This window comes from Glandiceps talaboti, chromosome 9 (assembly GCF_964340395.1).
Source record: "Glandiceps talaboti chromosome 9, keGlaTala1.1, whole genome shotgun sequence".
NCBI lineage: Eukaryota > Metazoa > Hemichordata > Enteropneusta > Spengelidae > Glandiceps > Glandiceps talaboti.
Window position 1 is genome coordinate 19,075,387 of NC_135557.1, and position 22,838 is coordinate 19,098,224.

The 22,838-nt window shown below is 36.0% G+C and overlaps 2 protein-coding genes across 2 annotated transcripts; one reads left to right on the top strand and one right to left on the bottom strand.

The window, feature by feature from the left end:
• The first annotated feature begins 704 nt into the window (after positions 1-704).
• Positions 705-7,519, top strand: LOC144439916 (NXPE family member 3-like). The gene is made up of 5 exons (XM_078129148.1): positions 705-719; positions 1,977-2,380; positions 3,922-4,476; positions 5,571-5,623; positions 6,783-7,519. The coding sequence occupies exons 1-5, from the start codon at positions 705-707 to the stop codon at positions 7,517-7,519; spliced, it is 1,764 nt and encodes a 587-aa protein (XP_077985274.1).
• Positions 7,520-15,739: 8,220 nt separating this feature from the next.
• LOC144439917 (NXPE family member 3-like) lies at positions 15,740-22,576 on the bottom strand. Its single transcript, XM_078129149.1, has 5 exons — positions 22,565-22,576; positions 20,794-21,197; positions 18,712-19,260; positions 18,017-18,069; positions 15,740-16,476 (listed from the first exon to the last, which is right to left on the bottom strand). Exons 1-5 carry the CDS (start codon positions 22,574-22,576, stop codon positions 15,740-15,742), a joined length of 1,755 nt encoding a protein of 584 aa, XP_077985275.1.
• Between the last annotated feature and the right edge of the window lie 262 nt (positions 22,577-22,838).

A 22,838-nucleotide genomic window follows, 5' to 3' on the forward strand; every position in this document is an offset into this window, starting at 1 on the left:
TTCGTTTGTAACCGGAAAGCAGAGATCACTAGATCCTCATCCTGATCCAAATATTGTAATAAGGATAAAACATTTTAACACATATGTTCTAGTAATCCCACTGTCGGCATTTTCATTTGCACTGTTTGGTGTAGCCACGTCTACTTACATGTATATAGTCTGTCTCTTGCTGTTTTCATTTCCTCAAAAATAAATTGCATAATACCTTCTGTGGGGCGTTTTCCTATCAATGTTACTTTTTTAATTTAATGATTCACTTGCATAATTTATCATTTTTGGGAATGAGGCATCATCTTACGAACATAAGCTTCAATTTTCATATAATTTGGTAGTTACATACACAAATGATACCACAGTACACGTCTCTTCTAAAACCGGTCGATGTTTTTATTTTAATGAGTCGCCTGCAAAAGTAGTGAATTTACAAATTAAGTGATATACCATGATGTATGTTTCACAATCTGAATATAATCTAATCGAAATGCCTTATTTAAAGCATTCAGTTTATATCCTTGGTTATCAAAATCTATTAAAGTAGGTGACAGCTGAGAATATCATTAAGCAAGACTTTTATACAGAATCACGGATGAAATATTACATTGTAGTAGTATACTGCACATATTACGATGGCTTCCTGTTCAGCAATACGACATTTCAAATTCTTGTTTTTGTTACTGATAATTCTGGCGTTCACATGTCTTACGATGCTGAAAGACAAGGTGAGTCTAATACACACGGTCACCTTCTTGACTAAATAACATGATTTAGTTGTATTCTTACAGTATATTTACTTTCCGTGTCATACATGTACTTCACATTTAAAGACATTTGGTTGAATCTGTTAGCTAAGGGACAAGATCAATAGTTCAATGTGGGATGAACAACTGAATTCTTACACTTAGGCCTCAGAAACCCACTCCCCCTTCTTACTAAATTGGCCAAAATTGATATTTGTTTCAGACAACACAATCGATTTCAAATCAGCATGTCGTGCTATGAATACAAAGCCAGTATGCAGTGAGGAAAAATAGTTCTTTTGTCGGCACCTTTATTTTATCTTTCACTGAACTGCTGATCTCGCCCCATAAGGACATCAATACATCAAGTGTCCTTGATAACAAATACATATATAATAATTAGTAATTGGTAAACTACGGACCTTTTCAGAAGTAGATATCTTAATTAGCCAAAATGTTTGCAACAAACTGCACCTCTAATTTCTAATAATTTGTGTGGATGCATACAGCCGGACTAATACGAATGTTGGCTTAAATACACAATAGCGAATTCCATTCGTCCAGTAAACACAACTCAGATATCATGGTAGAAATACTACGATATAAGTTAATGTTACACACCAGTTTGTCAGTGTGTGATTTCGAAATTTGAATTCTCATTTTTGCATGATGTAGAACAACATTTTACAGTGGAAAGTTTAGCTCTATTTCTGTAACATCGCAATAAAGGAACATTTTATTTTCACTTGTTGATATGTCCAATGATGTAGCAACTGTCATATTTTACATGTAGTATATCACTTCAGATCACGAATTCCAATGTGGTACGCATTCAGGCATGATTTGTGGATCAACGTTCGGCATACCTAACATTTTAAAATCACTACTGTTCGCCGAAATGCTGATGTATGCGGACAAGAATCACAACTGTAAAAGATTGTACTTTTTAAGAGAACTAAACAACAAATTTTTCCTTAATTAATCATTCGAGTATAACCACAAAGAAAGTGACATGGTCCCAAGAGATCTGTATGTCTGCCTACTTCCGCAGTGCACGGCATGTATGGTACATGGTATTTCATATCAAATATAATTTCCGGTAGACAGATGTTGCCTGTCCATCGTACTCAAGAATAATGTAATATACCATATAAAACTATAGTTGGTAGAATGCTATGTTGGTTCAACCTTGTAGTGCAGTGTATGGAGCAGTTGCTATTCAATGTTCATTTATTTCAGACTGTGTACCAAAGGGTATTCCATGCTATGGATACCGGGTGTCGTTGTCCTGGTCGTCCAAATACTCGAGATCCATCACTAATGACGGGAGAACGTAATGTTGACACTGGCATTAATAGACAACGAAATATTTCCAGTGAAAACATCAAAGATGATATGTCATTCTATAGCGACTACTCCGGATTTTCTCTCGGATGGCTTGGAATAGTTCACGAATTGGAGTGGGCTTATGAACATAGTACGAAGCCTGCATTAATAAATGAATCACATCGTCCACTTAACATTGATACAGGAGTAACAGAACAAGAACATCAGAATATGACTACTATATTAAACACTAACCCATATCATCCTTTAGCTATTAGTAATGGTAAAAGGGGAATGACTTCTATTCAGACAACAAGGTACGTACAAGCTTAAGTGGAGAAGTTTTAGATATTAAGCAATTTTCATGAATAAATATGATCAACACCCCCCCCCCCCCCACACACACACACACACGCACGCCCGCAGACATATTATGGATAGTGGGTTACAGTTAGTGACAATATGTATGTAAATGGGCGAACCCTAATCGAGTATAGTTCACGCTGTGGTAGAAGTTATTACAATTACAGCCTATGTATGTTAAAATCTCAAAATAGAAATATAATGAAAAGTCGTCTCTAATATCTTGTAAAAAATTGGCTTGGGAATGAACACTGCACATTGACTCATGCGCATACGACCAGTCACAGTCGTTATGTTATCAACAAATAAAAACCTTTCATCCGCAAATATGAACTATACTTTAAATACAAATTTGAAATGTCAATTAAATAACCAGATAGACATGTCTAGTCTATGATCTATACGGTGGAGGAGTGATCTAACAAACATTTAACACTTTCCAACTTTGTGTTCAAAGTGCGTTACAATTATTACCCCTGGTACGGATCTATATTGGTACAACGGCCCTTTTTACTTTCTGAACTCCCTGGGGAGCATACTATCCATTACAGCCTTAATGAGCGCATATAATTAAAGCATTCACATTGCAACCTCTGTCTTACCAGGTCATCAATTATACAGCTGGGTTGACTGAGGCACAGTTGTGGTTCGATCTTGTCAAGGATCTGCAACCTGCATAATTCCAAGTTTGCCACTCTGTCCATTCGCCCTTCATAACTCCACAAAGAGTAAATATATTATTAGATACACATGTTTGAAGTATGAATATCATTAAGTTCATTGGTGACCATCAGACTGCAATCACTATAGATATAAAAAAAGAATTAAAATTTGATGTTGTTGATAACATATACCAGCCCTATTGATTAGATGCAAAATATGTAGTAATTTAAAAAATTGACATTGTCAGGTTCCAAATTGGAAATAACGTTGATCTATAACGTGTTTGTAATTCAATAATTGCAACAGCAACAAATTTCAGTGTTTACAATGATGCTATTATACGTACATAAGGAAAGAATTGGAAACTGTATAAACACAAATACTCCATTATGTACAACATGTATATACCTCTACTGCTATTCTGTATTGAAACATCACCATGGATACAGAGTTTCATTACTTGTCTTTTCGTGGAATTAAACTGATAATATGTGTTTTACTGACTTTGTTTACAAATCGTTTCCTGTACGTAAGATAATAATTTTTGATATAGGTGATTTCAGTTTTGAGCATTAATGGGTTAAAAATTCTGACTTGGTCAGTGTTAATACATCTTTTTGGGAAATATAAATATAAATATATATAGTAAAGATGTTTTATTATTTAAAACCAAAATAAAAAGGTAATTTTTCATTTTAACTGTGGGCATATTTTAAATGCAAATAATCATCATTTAAGATAGCACCTTAACGTTGGTGAGTGTTTTGTTAATAATATTACCAACGGAAAGGACAAATCCCTGATAACTACATGTTTAACCCTTTTCTTTCAGGGCATATTTCTTTGAAGGGAAGTCTAAATTCAAAGCAGGAGACTATATACACATAGTCATCGAAGCTTATGATAACAATGGCCGCAAACGACAACGAGGAGGGGACTTTTTTGAGCCTGTCATGTATAATACAAAACTGGCAAAGAGTACTGCTGGACGAGTTGTTGATTATGGTAATGGTACATACAGTGTGTACTTCTACGCTGCCTGGCAAGGCACTGCAGACTTTAATATCAGCTTGGCCTTTACACGAGAGGCCATCTTGTTCCTGAACCATGATATTTTATACGCTGAACCACAAGGTGTTTGGCAGGCAACATTCGGCAATGGTAACGTCTCTGAAATAACGAACTGTTCATTATTAAGTGAAGGAACCTGGCAAGATGTATGTGAATATACCAATCCGACAGCATTGCCATTAGGAAAAACAGTGTTTATTTGTAAACGACCTGAAAACTTAACCTGTGAAAACTTTGTCAATCATTTGCATTCAATCAAAGACGTACAAAAGATGACCACATCAAGGATCCACGGATCGACATCGCTCTTTGAAAGGTAATAGTGATCCTGAATTCTGGAGATCGATGTAAGGTGAAAATCCACGATTGAAAGGCCTATTAACAATTCTTTTTCTTCAACTTACCAGTTATATGTATCCCTAACCATACACATGCCAGATGGTTGAATGCGTTAGAAAAAATATGAATTGTGTATCGTGTCCTTTCTACGTTATAACTTGCATCTACATCACTTTTTTCCCTTGAATATGCATAAAGAGTCAAAACAGTCTATATCACCATTACCTTTTCCTGATTTTTCATAAGTTATACCCGAGGAGCTAATAATTATACTACTATCCAATATTTCCTTCATTCTAATAGAAAATTCTTGTGTGACGTAATGTTTACATTATAAGACATTAGACTGCGATTCATCAGAGTAAAATCCTATCAAATCCTATGCAAAACAGATATTTTAAGCTAAATGTTAATCTTGGTTTTTTCATATTCGTAAAATGAAGTAATGAACTCATAATACATTTCAGTAAGTTTAATTACCGTGAAATATTTTGAGAACTACATACATACATTAAGTACATTAAGTACATATAGGTTTATACATACAATAATCACATTGGTTTTCTTGACAGCGATTCATCATGCTTGTTGGCCACAAAGCACACCCTTCTTGAGTTAAAAATACACAATACCCATATACCAAATTTCACTTGATTCCAGCAAGCATTTTTGTGAGGTATGGGTACACCGATAGGTAGACAGACAGACAGACAGACAGACAGACAGACAGACAGACAGACAGACAGAGACAGACAGACAGACAGACAGACAGACAGACAGACAGACAGACAGATAGATAGATAGATAGGCAGGCAGAAACACACAGACAGAGCATGTAATCGACACACATGAAACATGGTAATGGTATAATATTAGGTGTGGTTATTAACAGTAAAATTGTAATATTATATATTATTATTGCAAAATACGATAGAAATTATCCCTGTTTTCAAAGCTCATCACGTCCAACAGATTGTATCGCATTGTTAGCGACTGTACTGTCATCTGTACGAATGTTTGTCTGTATGAATGTATTATACGAATTTGACATTTTTTTGTAAATATCTTTAGGGGGAAATACAACGGCAGATTACAACACTTTAATTTGAAAGCAGAAATTACTGGTAAGGATATATTTGTAATCAACTTAATTGGTGTTTGAACAAACTGGATAAGATGTTCAAAGGCAATTATATAAAGAATATTTCTTCAAGTCGAAAAACCAAAGGAAATAATTAATTCATTACACCCCACTCCCGCTTAATGTTACTTCTTCCAGTACTTGAATATGGCCAGGGAATAAACTTTTTCTACATATTCCAATTATTTTCTCAGCCATTTAAGACATTTGACCCGTTCCCTTGTGTATAGATTATTGTGGATTAACTGAACTGACATGTCAAAGTTCTTCTCAATGTCAAAACAGTTCATAAATTATCAAGTAAATACTACATTTCTACAGTTGCTGAACACGACTAAGCATGATTTAGTAGTTGGATATATAATTACGTTTCTACCGTTATTTTATATGATTCACTCGTCTACCAATCAATGTTGTTATATTTATCTTATTTGCCTATTGCTGTCTATACCGGAAGGCATGATCCTGATTGTTGTGCACAATTAAGGTTTATTCCAACAATGCCACCAGAATGTTACCATAGAAACACATCGCTACCAAATTTCGGTCCCATCTGCCAAGCATGATTTGAGTTTTAATGTTTGACCCAATTTGTACGTCCAGGGAAAGATTGCCTTACGCGCGCGTTGAACAGTTCTCGAGTTAGACACCCCAAGAGGCATCTGAAAATAACCTGACACTGATCTGCCCAGAAGTTTATAGTTTAAGTTGACGCCATAAAATTTAATGTTAAATTCGTCATTTCTTGAACAATTCTACACCTGAACTTCGGTCGCCTTGACAACTTCTCAATCAAGTTTCAGAACAAATAAAATTTACCCAGTTTAAAAGGTAAGATTGTTTAGACTTCATTTGCATATAACCAATATGATCAGATTATCCTCATCTAGCCACTCGTAGAAAAATCCTAATCGAATGTGAATGTTAGTCCAATTTGCATAGTAGTTTTTGATTTAATGTTTTTTGTTACCAAATTGGTCTGATATGCATAATGATGGTGTGGGCACAGCTCACTGAATAATCTTCCAACAAGACAATACAGTAGCATTCCTAATGTTATGTGCGTAACAATGAGATAATACCACGTGACTTTAACACATAAAAGTGATGTGATTTGCATTCACATATTTTGATTATTACAGGTCCAATCGTTCAACTAAAACTACCACCGTGTGGACCTGATATACCTGTGCCACTTTCAGATGGATACTGGGCTGATAACAAGACCTTTGTTCCATTGATGTGTAGAAGTCAACAATGGAGTGATGAAGAAGTCAAAACTTGTCTTTCAAGTAAAATTTTATACATATCTGGGGGTTCAACAATGTGGCAAATCCGCAAAAGTTTTAAATATGACTTTCCGGTCTCTGATCACTCTTTCAAGAGATTCTCATTCGTTGCTTTAAGACTGGGTCCCTTTGTTCAGACAGTGACCAGCCTAAACTTTGAAAGCGATGTGATCGACACAATACCCCATGAAGTATGCAATAATAGCACAGCTGTATTCATCGTCAACTTCAGTTTTCATTTCGTAACCTGGACGACAAGTGCATACATAGAGAGACTCTTCCATGCGAAATTGGCCATTGTTAGATTTCTTAATCGCTGTCCGGGTTCAATGGTACTGATTCGGTTATCCAACCCACGAGAGAACGATCAGATCAATCAACGGGTTCACAGTAGTGACTGGATCCTGTATGATCAAAACAGAATGATACGACGAGTCTTTGCTGGTATTGGAGTTAGGTTTATTGATGTATGGGATATGGTATTGTCTCATCATGAACCTAATGTAGTTCACATGCCAATGTATATTATCAAGCAACAAGTAGAAATAATGTTATCATACATATGTCCAGAGATGGTCAGAGATAAGTAACTATTAGATATTCTGCCACGAAATGTGCAATATGAGTAACAGGCTGTGTTAACTTTACCATGTGCCGCCCGTCCATCGCAAACCAATGGGCAGAGTGAACATCTACATTACGTGGCCTCAAAACTTTACCAGCGATCCAAACCTAAGCGAGTGCAATTGAAGTATGGACAATTCTCTTATCACTTAGTAGTTTACGAACTAGATGTTGTTTCCAGCACGTTACTACAATTAAAAATATAAGTCTGTTAGGTTTAGATTACGCCACTTGCAAGATATTATCAATGATGTTCAGTTGTATCCTTGGGAAACGAACTCGCGTTTTAGTACTCTTAACCCACTTTTAGCAGGGGCATTGCTGACTTGATTACAGTCACTCTACCCTAGACTAGTTGGATTCAACTGTTTGATAGATTTTAGTCGTGTAACTTTTAACAGTATGAGTATGGTGATTTTTGTTTTTGTGTTAAATGTTTACCTTTTCATAGTCCACCTTCGCTGGCTGTTCAGTTTAAATGTTAATTTTTAGATAGGTTTGATAGTTTGACCTGTTAATTAGATATCTTTTCACTTTCAATCTTTACCTTTAAAATTATCTACGATTTGCTTCTAAAGCACTTGCCACTTACTTCCGATTTGTTTGAATTTAACTTCAATTTTTTTATATTGTGCAAAAATGCTTAAGTACAGCTCATTACCTTGGTGTACTCTGGGCATCAATGTAAAATAGTGGGTTTCTATAAGGTAGCATGCTCACCAGTACGTTCTTAAATGTAAGTTAAGGACATATGTTGCAGTAGTTGGATATTTTTTCTGCCATACCTTTCAACTGTATAGTCTTCACTTGGTAGACCTAGCGATTTTTGTCTCTCTTCCTCCCTCCCTCCTTCAGTTGACTTTTGTTTGATTTTCTTTGTATTCCAAAGAAGTTCTTTGAAATTTAACTTCAAGTCACAGTCAGTTGATGTGGTCACAACATTTGATGTGTTTTCACGTCAGGTTACATTTTCAGTAGCATTTTTTGCATCCTTTTTCCACTGAGTCTCTTATTCCTTGTGAACGATTTGATTTTATGTTGCCTTTTCCTGTATGTTTACCACTGTTATACCTTGATTGATTAGTTTGAGTTCAATAAAGAACGTCCAGTATTTTGCCTCCAAACTTGTATCATGTTTATGGCAGTATTCAGTGATGTTTACACATGTTGACATCCACAGTATTCATGTATCGGCGTTGGTGGCAGTATAAATGTACCGAAGTTAGTGCAATATTTGTAATTCAGATTAACCTGTTTGATTTATATTTTTCACAGATTCGTACAGAGAGTACTGATCGGAGTTTATTCGTGGGTTTCTATGTACTAAAACATATAATCTTCAGTTTCTTTTACAGCTATGCACTCTCTTGATGCTCAGGATGGCTGTCATTGCTTCTCAAAGCTGTTAATGGCAGATATAATGAGTTCTGTTTATAGTAGGAATTGTGTTACTGGCAAAGAATAATATTTCAGACTCACTCCCACGGTTGCAAGGTCAATATATTTTTACTACAAAGGGACCATGGTAATGACAAAACAGTCAAGTGGTCATTTTCGACTCAAATCTCTCTCTCTCTCTCTCTCTCTCTCTCTCTCTCTCTCTCTCTCTCTCTCTCTCTCTCTCTCTCTCTCTCTCTCTCTCTCTCTCTCTCTCTCTCTTCTCTCTCTCTCTCTCTCTGCCCATCTCTCTCTCTCTCTGTCTCCTTCTCTCTCTCTCTCTATCTCTCTCTGTCTCTCTATGCCCCTTTCTGTCTGTCTGTCTGTCTGTCTGTCTGTCTCTCTGTCTGTCTGTCTCTCTGTCTCTGTGTGTGTGTGTCTCTCTCTCTCTGCCCATCTCTCTCTGTCTCTCTGTCTCTGTCTCCTTCTCTCTCTCTATCTCTCTGTCTCTCTATGCCCCTGTCTGTCTGTCTGTCTGTCTGTCTGTCTGTCTGTCTGTCTGTCTGTCTGTCTCTCTCTCTCTCTCTCTCTCTCTCTCTCTCTCTCTCTCTCTCTCTCTCTCTCTCTCTCTATCTCTCTCTCTCTCTCTCGTATCTCCGCCCATGGCTAAGGACTGTAACTGTAGACGTCATATGTATCAGATTTAGGGGGAATTCCCAATGAATGATGCCAATCTTACTACGACAACTAACTTTATGCATAGGGAATTTAATGTCGCCTACACACATTCAACCAACATTGTATTGTTGAAAACCACTTGTATTGCTTTTATTTTTGTTTTACCTGCAAGAACTATCGTTCTAATTTCCCCTGGTGGGATGAATAAACTAATTCTGATTCTGATTCTGATTCTGATGACTTAGTAATCGGACGACAGTATTAGTAATTGAACACGGACTTTCGCTCCGATTTACGAATTTGTAACATTCACCGATTTCTGTATGTATTTGTTGACATCGTTTTACATGTAAGAAAAGCAATTACTTTAACCGTAAATCATGTATATTGGATTGTCATGGCTGCCGGGGCTCTTGTCTGACCTTATTTTTTTTTACCGTGAATTTACGTGGGGTAGGAAGCCATTGAGGCTTTTAAAGACCCCTTACTGTTCTGAGGTGGTTATCAAAACACGCTTTAAAATGATTAACTGATGAATTAGCAATAAGCCTTTCTGGTAAACTGTTCCAAATGTCTACGACACGTTGACTGAAAAAATCTGGATCTGTCCTTAAATAATTTCAAACTGTGTCCTCTTGTTGTCGAAATAGATACGTTGAAAAACACAACTGGATCAACGAGAGTATGCCCATGGAAAAGTTTATACACTTCCAGCAAATCTGCTCTGATCCGTCTGGTTTCTAAAGTTGTCAGTTTCAATACGCGTAACCTGTCCTCGTAATTCAAGCCACCAAGCTGCGGAATCATCCTGGTGAACCGACGCTGCACTTTTTCCAATAACACAATATCCTTATTCGCATGTGGGGACCACACTGGGGAAGCATAGTCAAGGTGCGGGCGAACTAGCGATTTATAGAGTGGCAATAGAATATCCTTCGATTTACAGGTGAATGTTCTTTTTACCAAACCAAGTACTCGATTTGCTTTATTTACCTTCCCTGCGATATGCAGTTTCGGTTTCAGTGAATTGTGAATCAAAACCCCTAGATATGTTTCAGACTCTACAGATGACAATCTACTACCATTCATGGTGTATTTCAATGATATAATTGTCATACTCATGAGGTGCTGAATTATTACGTGGATTTACCCAGTGTTTGGGTACGCAGTTCAGCGAATCAACATCGTAGCTATGCAATGGCCGAGGACTACCATGATGTGGCTTAAAATCCCACTATCTTTCTCAGCTGAGCTTTCCGCGTTGTGGTCAAACCCTCACCGATGTGAACATATACATACGTTAATATCTATAATTTATGAACAATAGCTACTCTTGTAATATTGTAACAATTAGTGGGGGGGGGGGTGACTTCTAATGTTAAACGTAGCTTCTCAGCTGATATAAGATCTCTAGTTGGACCGTACTATCGAACTATGTCATCGAACTTTACCGTAGTCCATGCACAATGTAGTAGCCATGGTACGAATGAACTTATGTGTTTATCAACTCAAAGAACTTTAGTGTTCTGAGGTCAAACTTGACACCTCCATCCCATTACTATAGTAATCTAGTCTGTCAAGGTTCTTATGCTATACAAATAACTTTACAAATTGAATATGTGTTCCTCTCTTATGAGTTATCATATCATATCATCATGGTGTTTTAATTAATTACACATTCGCGAATTATGGAAACTTGATCTGAGAAAGGTAAATCCGTTTAACAGCAATTTGAAACCATAGAGACAAGAAAGTTAATATATGTGACATTATAATAGAATGACACTTTGAATTTGAACGGTTACTTAGAACAGACAGTTGAACTTAGTAAATAATGAGTGGGGTATCGGTCTGTCCTGGATGACGTGCCTAATTTAATATATAGTCATAGTTACCTATAATCACCTTTGATGGCGCACTTCCTTGAGAATTGTAATTTTTGACGTCAAGATATCAATTGGTTTCGGACAATTAATCATCCATATTAAATTATTCCCGATTTTCATTCCAACTCTATAGACATTTCATAGAAATCATGCCATTGGGAAATAAGGTTTCCACTAAAGTATTCCCAGTCGAAATCGCATTCCTGTTATTTCACTTAGGGTCAGCTTATTCTACATACTTATATAGCGGAGTGGGTTGAAGACATGTCGGAAACCTCAAAGCATATATTTCCAGAGTTAGATGTTTACCAATTCATCCGTCTATAACTGGTCAAGTATTTACTTGGAGTGATTGCCTTTGAATTTTACCAACTAGATTCTGAATACAAAAGCTTACATTGATTACATTCAATGCATTTACAACTGTACCATAACTGTCAAATACTTGAAAATTAATTATATTTAACACTTGTATTCAAGGCCATGCAGTTGTATATATTAGGGTTGTTGATGCAAATTGACGTATCAATCGATGAAATCTGTAAATTGCAATAAGTATTTGCATCAAACCAAACCAAACCACGTGGTAATACCAATCCTTAAGTTATAGAGATGGTGGTCCATACAGAACAACGTGGATTGGACGTTAATGCTGGTTCATTTCCATGCGACCGTACTCGATGTGGTACATGTCGTTTTATTATTAATACTAATCATGTTTTTTTGGCCCTAATAACAGTGTGACTGTTACGAGCAGATTTACTTGTATTATAGTACTAACGTAGAGTATTGCATAACATGCCAGACATGTGGTTTTCTATGTATAGGTTCGACCACGTACGTCGTCTTGGTGATAGATTTGTGGTATATTTCCCTTTTACCAGAGAAAAGAATCGTAACTATCCTGTATCTGTGTATTTTATTACTAACAGTGTATCAGATTATCTATTCCACGTATTTGTAAGGATGTCTGGTGATGAAGATCGGTTGAAGCTGAAGGTGAGAGAAACTCAATATCCACCTCGGACCCCCATGGGATAAATAGATTAAATTTATATCATTCCCTACTATCTAACTACGCTTATGCTATCTTTCAGGACGTTTGGGGGTTCTTTTTGGTGCGTGTTTTTTCGATCTTTCTTTGCGTACGTGTTGTTTACTATAACTTGCGGTGTTTTATAACGCAGAGATGTGTGTCAGGTGATAAACTACTTATATCTTGCCTCGGTATCCTTTAAAAGAATATTCATTCTAAACTTCACGTCACGATTGAATTTATTTATCAGGACGGTTTTACTCACTACTTGTGCACTCCTATGTATGTATGTATGTATGTATGTATGTATGTATGTATGTATGTATGTATGCATGTATGTATGTATGTATGTATGTATGTATGTATGTATGTATGTATGTATACATGTATGTATGTTCGTACGTACGTACGTACGTACGTACGTACGTGTGTGTGTGTGTGTGTGTGTGTGTGTGTGTGTGTGTGTGTGTGTGTGTGTGTGTGTGTACCAGTTCGCTTTCCGCAGGTGACTCCGTTATAGTTCTAACGAAGCGAATTGTCAATAGTTCTTTGAAAACCCTGTGTTCGATCACTCTCCCACTCGTTGGACATTCAAGTTCACTCACACAAATCAAACAGCAGGACCAAACCCGTCATAATAGCTATTATAATCTGAAAAGGTAGCGTTTCAATCTAGAGTGTTAAAGTCCGTGTCACGATCACACACATTCGAATATATGCAAATACAAAGAAATGAAATATACTGACTTTACTACAGCATGCCTAGCAACAGGTACGGCTTGCTCCGTACGTTGGCCAGTGTACAGTCTCGGCTAAGAGTCGTCGATGTACACGGACGTCGGTACTGGTTGCAGAAGAGAGAGGATGCGTTGCAGAGTAGTAGAGTATCGTAGTATAGATCTAGATGTCCCGTTGTGTAACAAGGTATTCCGAAGTGTGAGCCAACGAAACAATGGACTAGCCCCTCTCAATATACTATATCCCCAATGAATATATAATTTCATATCCACAGACATGTAGATATTATTGGCCAGTCCCAGGACGCACAATTTATGCATAACCATTAACAATTACGTCTTTAATTTCGACAACTAACAGTGTAAAATTGCCGACCCTTATCACTGAACGCAGACCGTTTATTTACCTAGACTTAGAATTACACTTTATCCAACCGACATTATTCATCGTCGCAAACCACGGCCTCTTTTACGGCACCGTCCTGTACGTGCCCTAAAGGCGGAAGAAATAGAAGCTCTGGTTTGCGAGAATAACGTTATTTGTCAAATTCCGACATAACAATGGACTTTCGCAAATCTAAATACACTTAATCTAATATTGGCTCAATAATTAAAAAACACATTCTAAATGAGTAGCGATGTTGTGTAGTTTTATATCAGTAATGCATGTTTATTTTCTTATTTCATATACCAAGTTCATAATTTTATTTGCCTGGAAATCTCTCTAAAGTGTTCGAAGACTTTATTGATTTACCACTTCATGGAGTTGTTAGGCTACAATTCTATTAGATGTAATGAATTAACATCAGATCTCTTACAAAAGTTATTGTGTATTTTATAATGTATTACATATATAATCTCCATTATCACTGTTGACCTTTGAGGAGTATTTAGTAAATACTGGTTACACAGTCTTTTGTACTTGTTAATATCAGTAATATATAATGGATTGGCTGATTTCATTATCTTGGTCTATGTACAACTATGTCACATGATATTGTTAATCCATATCAATCAAAGATTTGTCAAAGTGAATGAATGAATGTCCAATCTATCTTTTCAATTATATAGGCCTATGCCTCAATTTAGAGTAGAAAATGACCACGTGACTTTTGTCATTACCATTGTCCATTTTTATTTAGAGAAAATTTTCTTTGCAACCGAAAATATCTGTAATATTTGCTCTTTGCCAATAACACAATTTCTACTATAAACAGAACTCATCTGTCGAAAACAGCTTTGAGAGTCAATTAAATGGAAGACATAGTGTGATGCACAAATTTGTGAACAATTCAAAGCAAACAGGTTAATATGAATTACAAATATTGCACCACCATCGCTACATGTATACGTTCACCAACGCCGGTACATGAATACTGTAGATGTCAGCAACATCGCTGAATACTCCAATAAACATGATAAACATCGCTACAAGTTTGAAGACAGATACTGGAAGTTCTTTATTGGATTCAAACCAGTTCATCAATTTATAACAGTGGAAAAAATACTGGGGAAAGGGCTACAGGAAATCAAATCATTCACAAGGAATAAAAGACTCAGTGGGAAAAGGGTGCAACAAATGCTATAGCAAATATAACCTGACGTGACAACAAATGACATGATGTGACCAGATAAAGGGATTGCGACTTCGTATTAAATTATCGCTATGTAAGTGAAAGTGAAATGCGAAGAACAAAGAAAATCAAATAAAGTCAACTAAAAGAGGGATGAAGGGAGAGAGAAAAAACTCTATTTCAACCAAGTGAAGACTCTAAACTTAAAACATTATGGCACCAAAACACCGAAATTATCCAACTACTACAACGTGTGAACTTAACTTACACTTGGAAAGTACGAGTGAGCAAACGTACGTAGTAGCCCTTACCACAAATTTACACTGATACCAAGAGCACACCCAGGTCTTAGCTGTAATTAGCTGTACTTAAGCATTTTTACACTATATATATATATATATATATATATATATATATATATATATATATATATATATATATATATATATATATATATATATATATATATATATATATATATATATATATATATATATTAAGGTAAAGAGTACCAACATGCAAAGTTTGAAGGTGAAAGAAACTATTATCCACCTCGGACCCCCATGGATTAAATAGATTTCCCATGGATACAACTGAACATCATTGATAATATCTTGCAAGTGGCGAAATCTAAACCTAACAGACTTGTATTTTTGTTTGCAAACTAGATTGGGATTGGATCGCTGATAAATTTATGAGGCCACGAAAGTAGTTGTGCACTCTACCCATTGGTTTGCGCTTGACGAGCGGCACATGATAAATTTTCGCTGGTTGGTCAGATCAAAGAGTGGGAGGGGCTGTACCCCTATGGTCTCAGATCCATGGCTGGGGTACTATTTGGAATCCATATTTTCACAGTCTATTACACCTGTTGCATATTTGGCAGAACATCTACTAGTTATCTATCTCTGACCATCTCTGGACATATATATGATAACATCATTTCTACTTGTTGCTTGATAATATACATTGGCATATGAACTACATTAGGTTCATGATGAGACAATACCATATCCCATACATCAATAAATTTAACTTCAATACCACCAAAGACTCGTCGTATCATTCTGTTTTGATCATACAGGATCCAGTCACTACTGTGAACCCGTTGATTTATCTGATCGTTCTCTCGTGGGTTGGATAACCGAATCAGTACCATTGACCCTGGACAGCGATTAAGAAATCTAACAATGGCCAATTTCGCATGGAAGAGTCTCTCTAGATATGTACTTGTCGTCCAGGTTACGAAATGAAAACTGAAGTTCACGATGAATACAACTCTGCTATTATTGCATGCTTCCTGGGGTATTGCGTCGATCACATCGCTTTCAAAGTTTAGGCTGGTCACGCTCTGAAAAGAGGGACTTACTCTTAAAGCAACGAATGAGAATCTCTTGAACGAGTGTTTATAGATGGGGTAGTTATATTCAAAACTTTTGTGGACTTGCGACATTGTTGAACCCCCAGATAGGTATAGCCGTTTATTTGAAAGACAAGTTTTGACTTCTTCATCACTCCATTGTTGACTTCTACACATCAATGGAACAAAAGTCGTGTTATCAGCCCAGTATCCATCTGAAAGTGGTACAGGTATATCAGGTCCACACGGTGGTAATTTTAGTTGAACGATTGGACCTGTAATAATCAAAGTTTGCGAATTCAAATATTCAAGTGTTAAAGTCACGTTATATTATTTCCTTGCTACGTACATAACATTAGGAATGTTACTTTTAATGTCTTGTTGGAAGATTATTCAGTGAAATATGGTCACACCATCATTATGCAAATAAGGTCAGTTTGGTTACAACAAATCATTAAATCAAAAACTACTGGACAAATTGGACTCAAAATTGATGACGAGTTTTCTACGAGTGGCTAGAAAATGATTTATTAAAAACAAGCTGACCCCCTTGTTCATATGGAAATGAAATATATTAGTCCAGTTGCCAGAGGTGTTGTTTTTTTTTTTTTTTTTTGGGGGGGGGAGGGGTTAATCTTGCAATGTGAGTTACATGATATTTTTTTGCAGATATGTATAACTGGTGTCATAACCTGATTTGGTAAATAAAATTTATATGATACATGGATGTACCCACACGATACACAGAAAAAAAACATCCACTACCTATAAGTCATAACAACCGAAAATGGTGACATTTTGTTGACCTTTGGCCTAATTAAGATATTTTAATATCCAAAACATTTAACAAAACGTTTGTAATTGACTGATTGTTCATAGTATACAGTGTGTAACATGTAAATATGACTTTTAAGTAACTTTGACATGGTTTTATAGGCAGTAAGTATTAAGCCTACCAAAACATGTGTTTACCCATAGCAATACATGGTATTTCGGTTTTCTCACGATATAACAAAATGCCCAGGGGTGCGCGAGTGGCACCCATCAGATATGCTAAGAGGACACCTTTCTGAGGTGGAATCTGCAAAAAAATATCGTATAACTCACATTGCAAGGTTACCCCCCCCCCCCCCAAACCACCTCTGGCAACTGGACTATAAACAATCTCAACTCTTAAACTGGGTAAGTTTTAATTGTTCTGAAACTTGATTTAGATGTTGTCAACTTGTCAAGGTGACCGAAGTTCAGGTATAGAATTGTTCACAAAATATTAATTTAACATTAGATTTTAGGACGTCAACGTAAACTACAAAAACTCCGGCTTTTTGTGTTTTCTAACTCGAGAACTGTTCGACGCGACGCAATCTTTTCAAGGATGTGCAAATTGGGTCAAAACATTAAAACTTGAACAATACTTGGCAGAGGGGACTGAAAGATGTTTCTATGGTAACAAGCTTATGACATTATTGGAATATACCTTTGCACGGCAATCAGGATCATGCCTACCGGTATAGATAGCAATAGGTAAATAAGACAATGTATTATAAATATAACAACATTGGTTGGTAGACAAATGAATCATAGAAAATAATGGTTGAAACATAATTATATATCTGTGGCAACTATTAAATCATGCTTAACCATATTCAAGTACTGGAAGAAGTAACATTACAGGGGAGGGGGTGCCATGAATTAACTATCTCCTTTGGCTTTTCTACTCAAACATATACTTTTTATATGATAGCTTTTGGGATGGTGAACGTCATATCTAGTTTGTTCAAACACCAATTAACTTGATTAACAATATATTCTTACCAGTAATTTCTGCTTTCAAATCAGCGTATTGTAATTTGCCATTGTATTTCCCCCTAAAGATATTTACACGAATATCAACAAGGCGTCAGATTAATACATAATTCATAGACAATAGATGGCAGAATCACAGTCTCTAAGAATGAGATATAATCTGTCGGACGGAGTAAGCTTTTAACATATGGATAATGCCCAACGTATTCGGCAATAGGTAATATTACTGTTTTACTGTTATCGCCAAAGCTAATATTATATCATTACCAATGTTTATTTTATTATTTTAACATTAAGCTTAAAACATCTTTGTGTGTGTTTTTGCATATGATTTGATAGCATTTTACTCAGATGAAATCGCAGTCTCTTGTCACATTATGACACAAACCTTACGTGACAAGAATTTTTTTCTCTTAGAATGAAGGACATATTGGATAGTAGTATAATTATTAGCTCCACGAAAAATCAGGAAAAGGTAATGGCGATATAGACTTCAGGCATATTCCAGTGGAAAAAGTGATGTAGATACAAGTTATAAGGTAGAAAGGACACGGTACACAATTCATATGTTTTTCGAACGCATTCAACAATTTGGCATATGTATGGTTAGGGATACATATAACTGGTAAGAAAGAAAATTGTCAATAGACCTTCCAATCGTGGATTCTTACCTTACTTCGACCTTATAAATTCAGGGTTCTTACCTTTCAAAGAGCAATGTCGATCCTTGAATCCTTGATGACGTCACCCTGTGTGTGTCTTGGAATGAATGACGATACAAGACAAAGTTTTCACAGGTGAAGTTCTCAGGTCGTGTACAAATAAATACGGTTTTTCCTAATGCTGTCGGATTGGTATATTCACATACATCTCCCCAGGTTCCTTCACTTAATATTGAACAGTTCGTTATTTTAGAGATGTTACCATTGCTGAATGTTGCCTTCCAAACACCTTGTGCTTCAGCGTATAAAATATCATGGTTCAGGAACAAGATGGCTTCTCGAGTAAAAGCCAAGTTAATATTAAAATATGCAGTGCCTTGCCATGCAGCGTAAAAGTATACACTGTATGTACCATTACCATAATCAACAACTCGTCCAGCAGTGCTCTTTTCAAGTTTTGTATTATACATGACAGGCTCAAAAAAGTCCCCTCCTCGTTGTCGTCGGCGGCCATTATTATCAAAAGCTTCGATGACTATGTGTATATAGTCTCCTACTTTGAATTTAGACTTCCCTTCAAAGAAATATGCCCTGAAAGAAAAGTGGTAAAAATGTAGTCATCAGGGATTTGTCCTTTGCGTTGGTAATAATATTAACAAAACACTCACCAACGTTAAGGTGCTATCTTAAATGATGATTATTTGCATTTAAAATATGCCCACAGTTAAAATAATAAATTACTTTTTATTTTGGTTTTTAAATGATAAAACAAATTTACAATATATTTATATTTGCCCAAAAATGTGTAATAACATTGATCAAGTCAGGATTTGTAACTCATTAATGCGCAACAACTGAAAGGAAATGTAAAATGTTTGCTCTATAAGTACAGGAAGCGAGTTGTAAACATCTGGGTAAAACAAATGTTATCACTTTAATCCCACGAAAAGACAAGTAATGAAACTCTGTATCCATGGTGATACAGCAATATAAAGAGTAGCACTAGTGGTATATACATGTTGTACATAATGGAGTGAGTACTTGTGTTTATACAGTATGTTTTACCAATTCTTTCCTTATGTACGTACAATAGCATCATTGTAAACACTGACATTTGTTGCTGTTACAATTATTGAATTACAAACACGGAATTGATCAACGTTTTTCCAATTTGATATATGACGGTGTTGTCGTCTGTGATATTTCATAGAAAAAATAACGTTTTTTATTTCATCTAAATTTCAATATTACTACATATTTTGCGTCTAATGTATATGGTTAATATATGTTATCAACAACAATTTTTTGTTCTTTAGTTCTCATACTTAAACATGTGCATCTAATAATATATTTACTCTTTGTGGAATCATGAAGGGAGGATGATTACAGTTGCCGGCTTGGAATTATGCAGGTTGCAGAGTCGAGCACCATGAATGTCGTTTGTTTAGTTGCTAAAATCCTTGGGCAAGATTTGAACCACAACTGTGCCTCAGCCAACTCAGTTGTATAATTGGTGACCTGGTAGGACAGACGTTGTGTGAATGCTTTAATCCTATGCACTTATAAAGGCTCTAATGGACATAATACTCCCCATGGCCAGTTGAGGAAGTAAAATGGTATGTTGTGCCGCTCGATCTGTGCCAGGGGTAATAATTGTAAAGAACTTTAAGCACAAAGTGGGAAAGCGCTATATAAAAACCAACATTATCCTCATTGCAACTAGTGTGTTAGATCCCTCCTCCATCGTATTGATCAATTATATCTGGTTTATTTATTTGACATTTCAAATCTGTATTTTAAGTAGAGTTCAATGATCATCAAACACATATTTGCGGATGAAAGTTTTTTGTTGTTGCTAACATAACGACTGTGACTGGTCGTATGCGAATGAGTCAATGTTCAAAGTGTTCGTTCTTAAGCCGGATTTGTTTCATGCTCTTCTAGACAACTATTCACTTCATTTCCATTTTGAGATTGTAACATACAAACGTGGTAAATTCTGGCGGTTGTAATTGCAATAATGTCTACCACAGTCTGAAATACACTCGATTAGGGTACATATTTATTCCTGAAAGTTGCTTAATATGTAAAATATCAAATATCTCCAGGTAAGGTCGTACGTACCTTGTTGTTTGAATAGAAGTCATTCCCATTTTACCATTACTAATAGCTAAAGGATGATGTGGGTTAATGTTTAATACAGTAGTCGTATTCCCATCTTCTAGTTCTGTTACTCCTGTACCAATATTAAGAGGGCGATATGATTCAATCATTGATACATTTGTCACACTATGTTCATAAGCCCATTCCAATTCGTGAACTATTCCAAGCCACCCGAGAGCAAATCCAGAATAGACGCTATAAAATGACATATCATCTTTGATATTTTCACTGGAAATCATTTGTTTCCTGCTAATGCCAGTGTCAGTATTACGTTCTCCCGCCTTTAGTGATGGATCTCGGGTATTTGGACGACCAGGACAACGACACCCGGTATCCATAGCATGGAATACCCTTTTGTACACAGTCTGAAATAAATGAACATTGAATATCAATGACACCTTTAAGTATGTAACTTAGCAACTACTCCACACACTACACTATAAGGTTGAACCATCATAGCATTCCACCAACTAGTTTTGTATCGTATATTACATTATTCTGGAGTACGATGGACAAGCGAGGGCACATCTGTCTACCGGATATTATGTTTTGATATGAAATACCGAATACCATACATGCCATGCACTGCTGAAGGTAGGCAGACAGACAGATCTCTTGGGACCATATCACTTTCTGTGTGGTTATACTCGAATGATTAATTAAGGAAAAATTAGTTGTTTAGTTCTCTTAAAAAGTACAATTTTTAACAGTTGTGATTCTTGTCCGCATACACCAGCATTTCGGCGATAAAGTACTGATTTTGAAATGTTAGGTATGCCGGACGTCGATCCGCAAATCATGCCTGAATGCGTACCCCATTGGAATTCGTGATCTGCAACGATATACTACGATATGACAGATTTTACATCATTGGACATATCGACAAGTGAAAATAAAATGTTCCTTTATTGCGATGTTACAGAAATAGAGCTAAACTTTCATGCAAAAATGGGAATTCAAATTTTGAAATTCACATACTGACAAACTGGTGTGTAACACTAACTTATATCGTAGTATTTCTACCATGATGTCGGAGTTGTGTTTACTGGATGTTCGCTACTATGTATTTAATCAATATTCGTATTAAAAAATGTATGAAAAACTAAAGGATGCAGTTGGTTACACATTTTTAGGGTAATATGTCTACTTCTGAGGAGATTCATAGATTACCTTACTTTATATATCTGTTATCATGGGCAATTGATGTATTGATGTCCTTATGAGGCGAGATCGATAGCTCGAATGTAGGATGAAAACTAAATTCTTTTACTTTTGGGGTGGGCGGGTTTTGGGCCATTTTATTTCTCATCCTACAAAATCGATTTTATGGATGTTTTGTACCCCTTATTAAAAAATCTATCTATAGAAATTTCAAATTGAGAGATGGACAATTTTCACACTACAGATCAACAGATCTACTTTTACTCACTACATACTGGCTATGTTTTCATAGCACTACATACTACTACATACTGATTTCAAATTTATTGTGCTCTCTGAAACAATTTCCAATTTTGCCCAATTTAATTACAAGGGGGAGGAGGGTCTGAGGTCTAAGCGTACGAATTAAGTTTTGATCCAACATTGAACTACTGATCTTGCCCGGCCCCTTAGCTAACCGATTCAATCAATGTCTTTAAATGTGAAGTACATGTATAACACGGGAACTAAATAAGAATACAATTCTGTCCTGTTATTTAGTCAAGAAGGTAACTATGCATATTAGACTTACCTTGTCTTTCATCAACGTAAAACATATGAACGCCAGAATTATCATGAACAAAAACAAGATTTTGAAATGTCGTACGCGTATTGCTGAACAGGAAGCCATAGTAATATCTGCAGTACACTACTACAATGTAATATGTCATCCGCGATTGTGTATAAAAGTCTGGCTTAATGATATTCTCAGCTGTCGCCCACTTTAATAGATTTTGATAACCAGGATTTAAACCGAATGATTTAAATAGGGCATTTCGATTAGATTATATTCAGATTGTGAAACA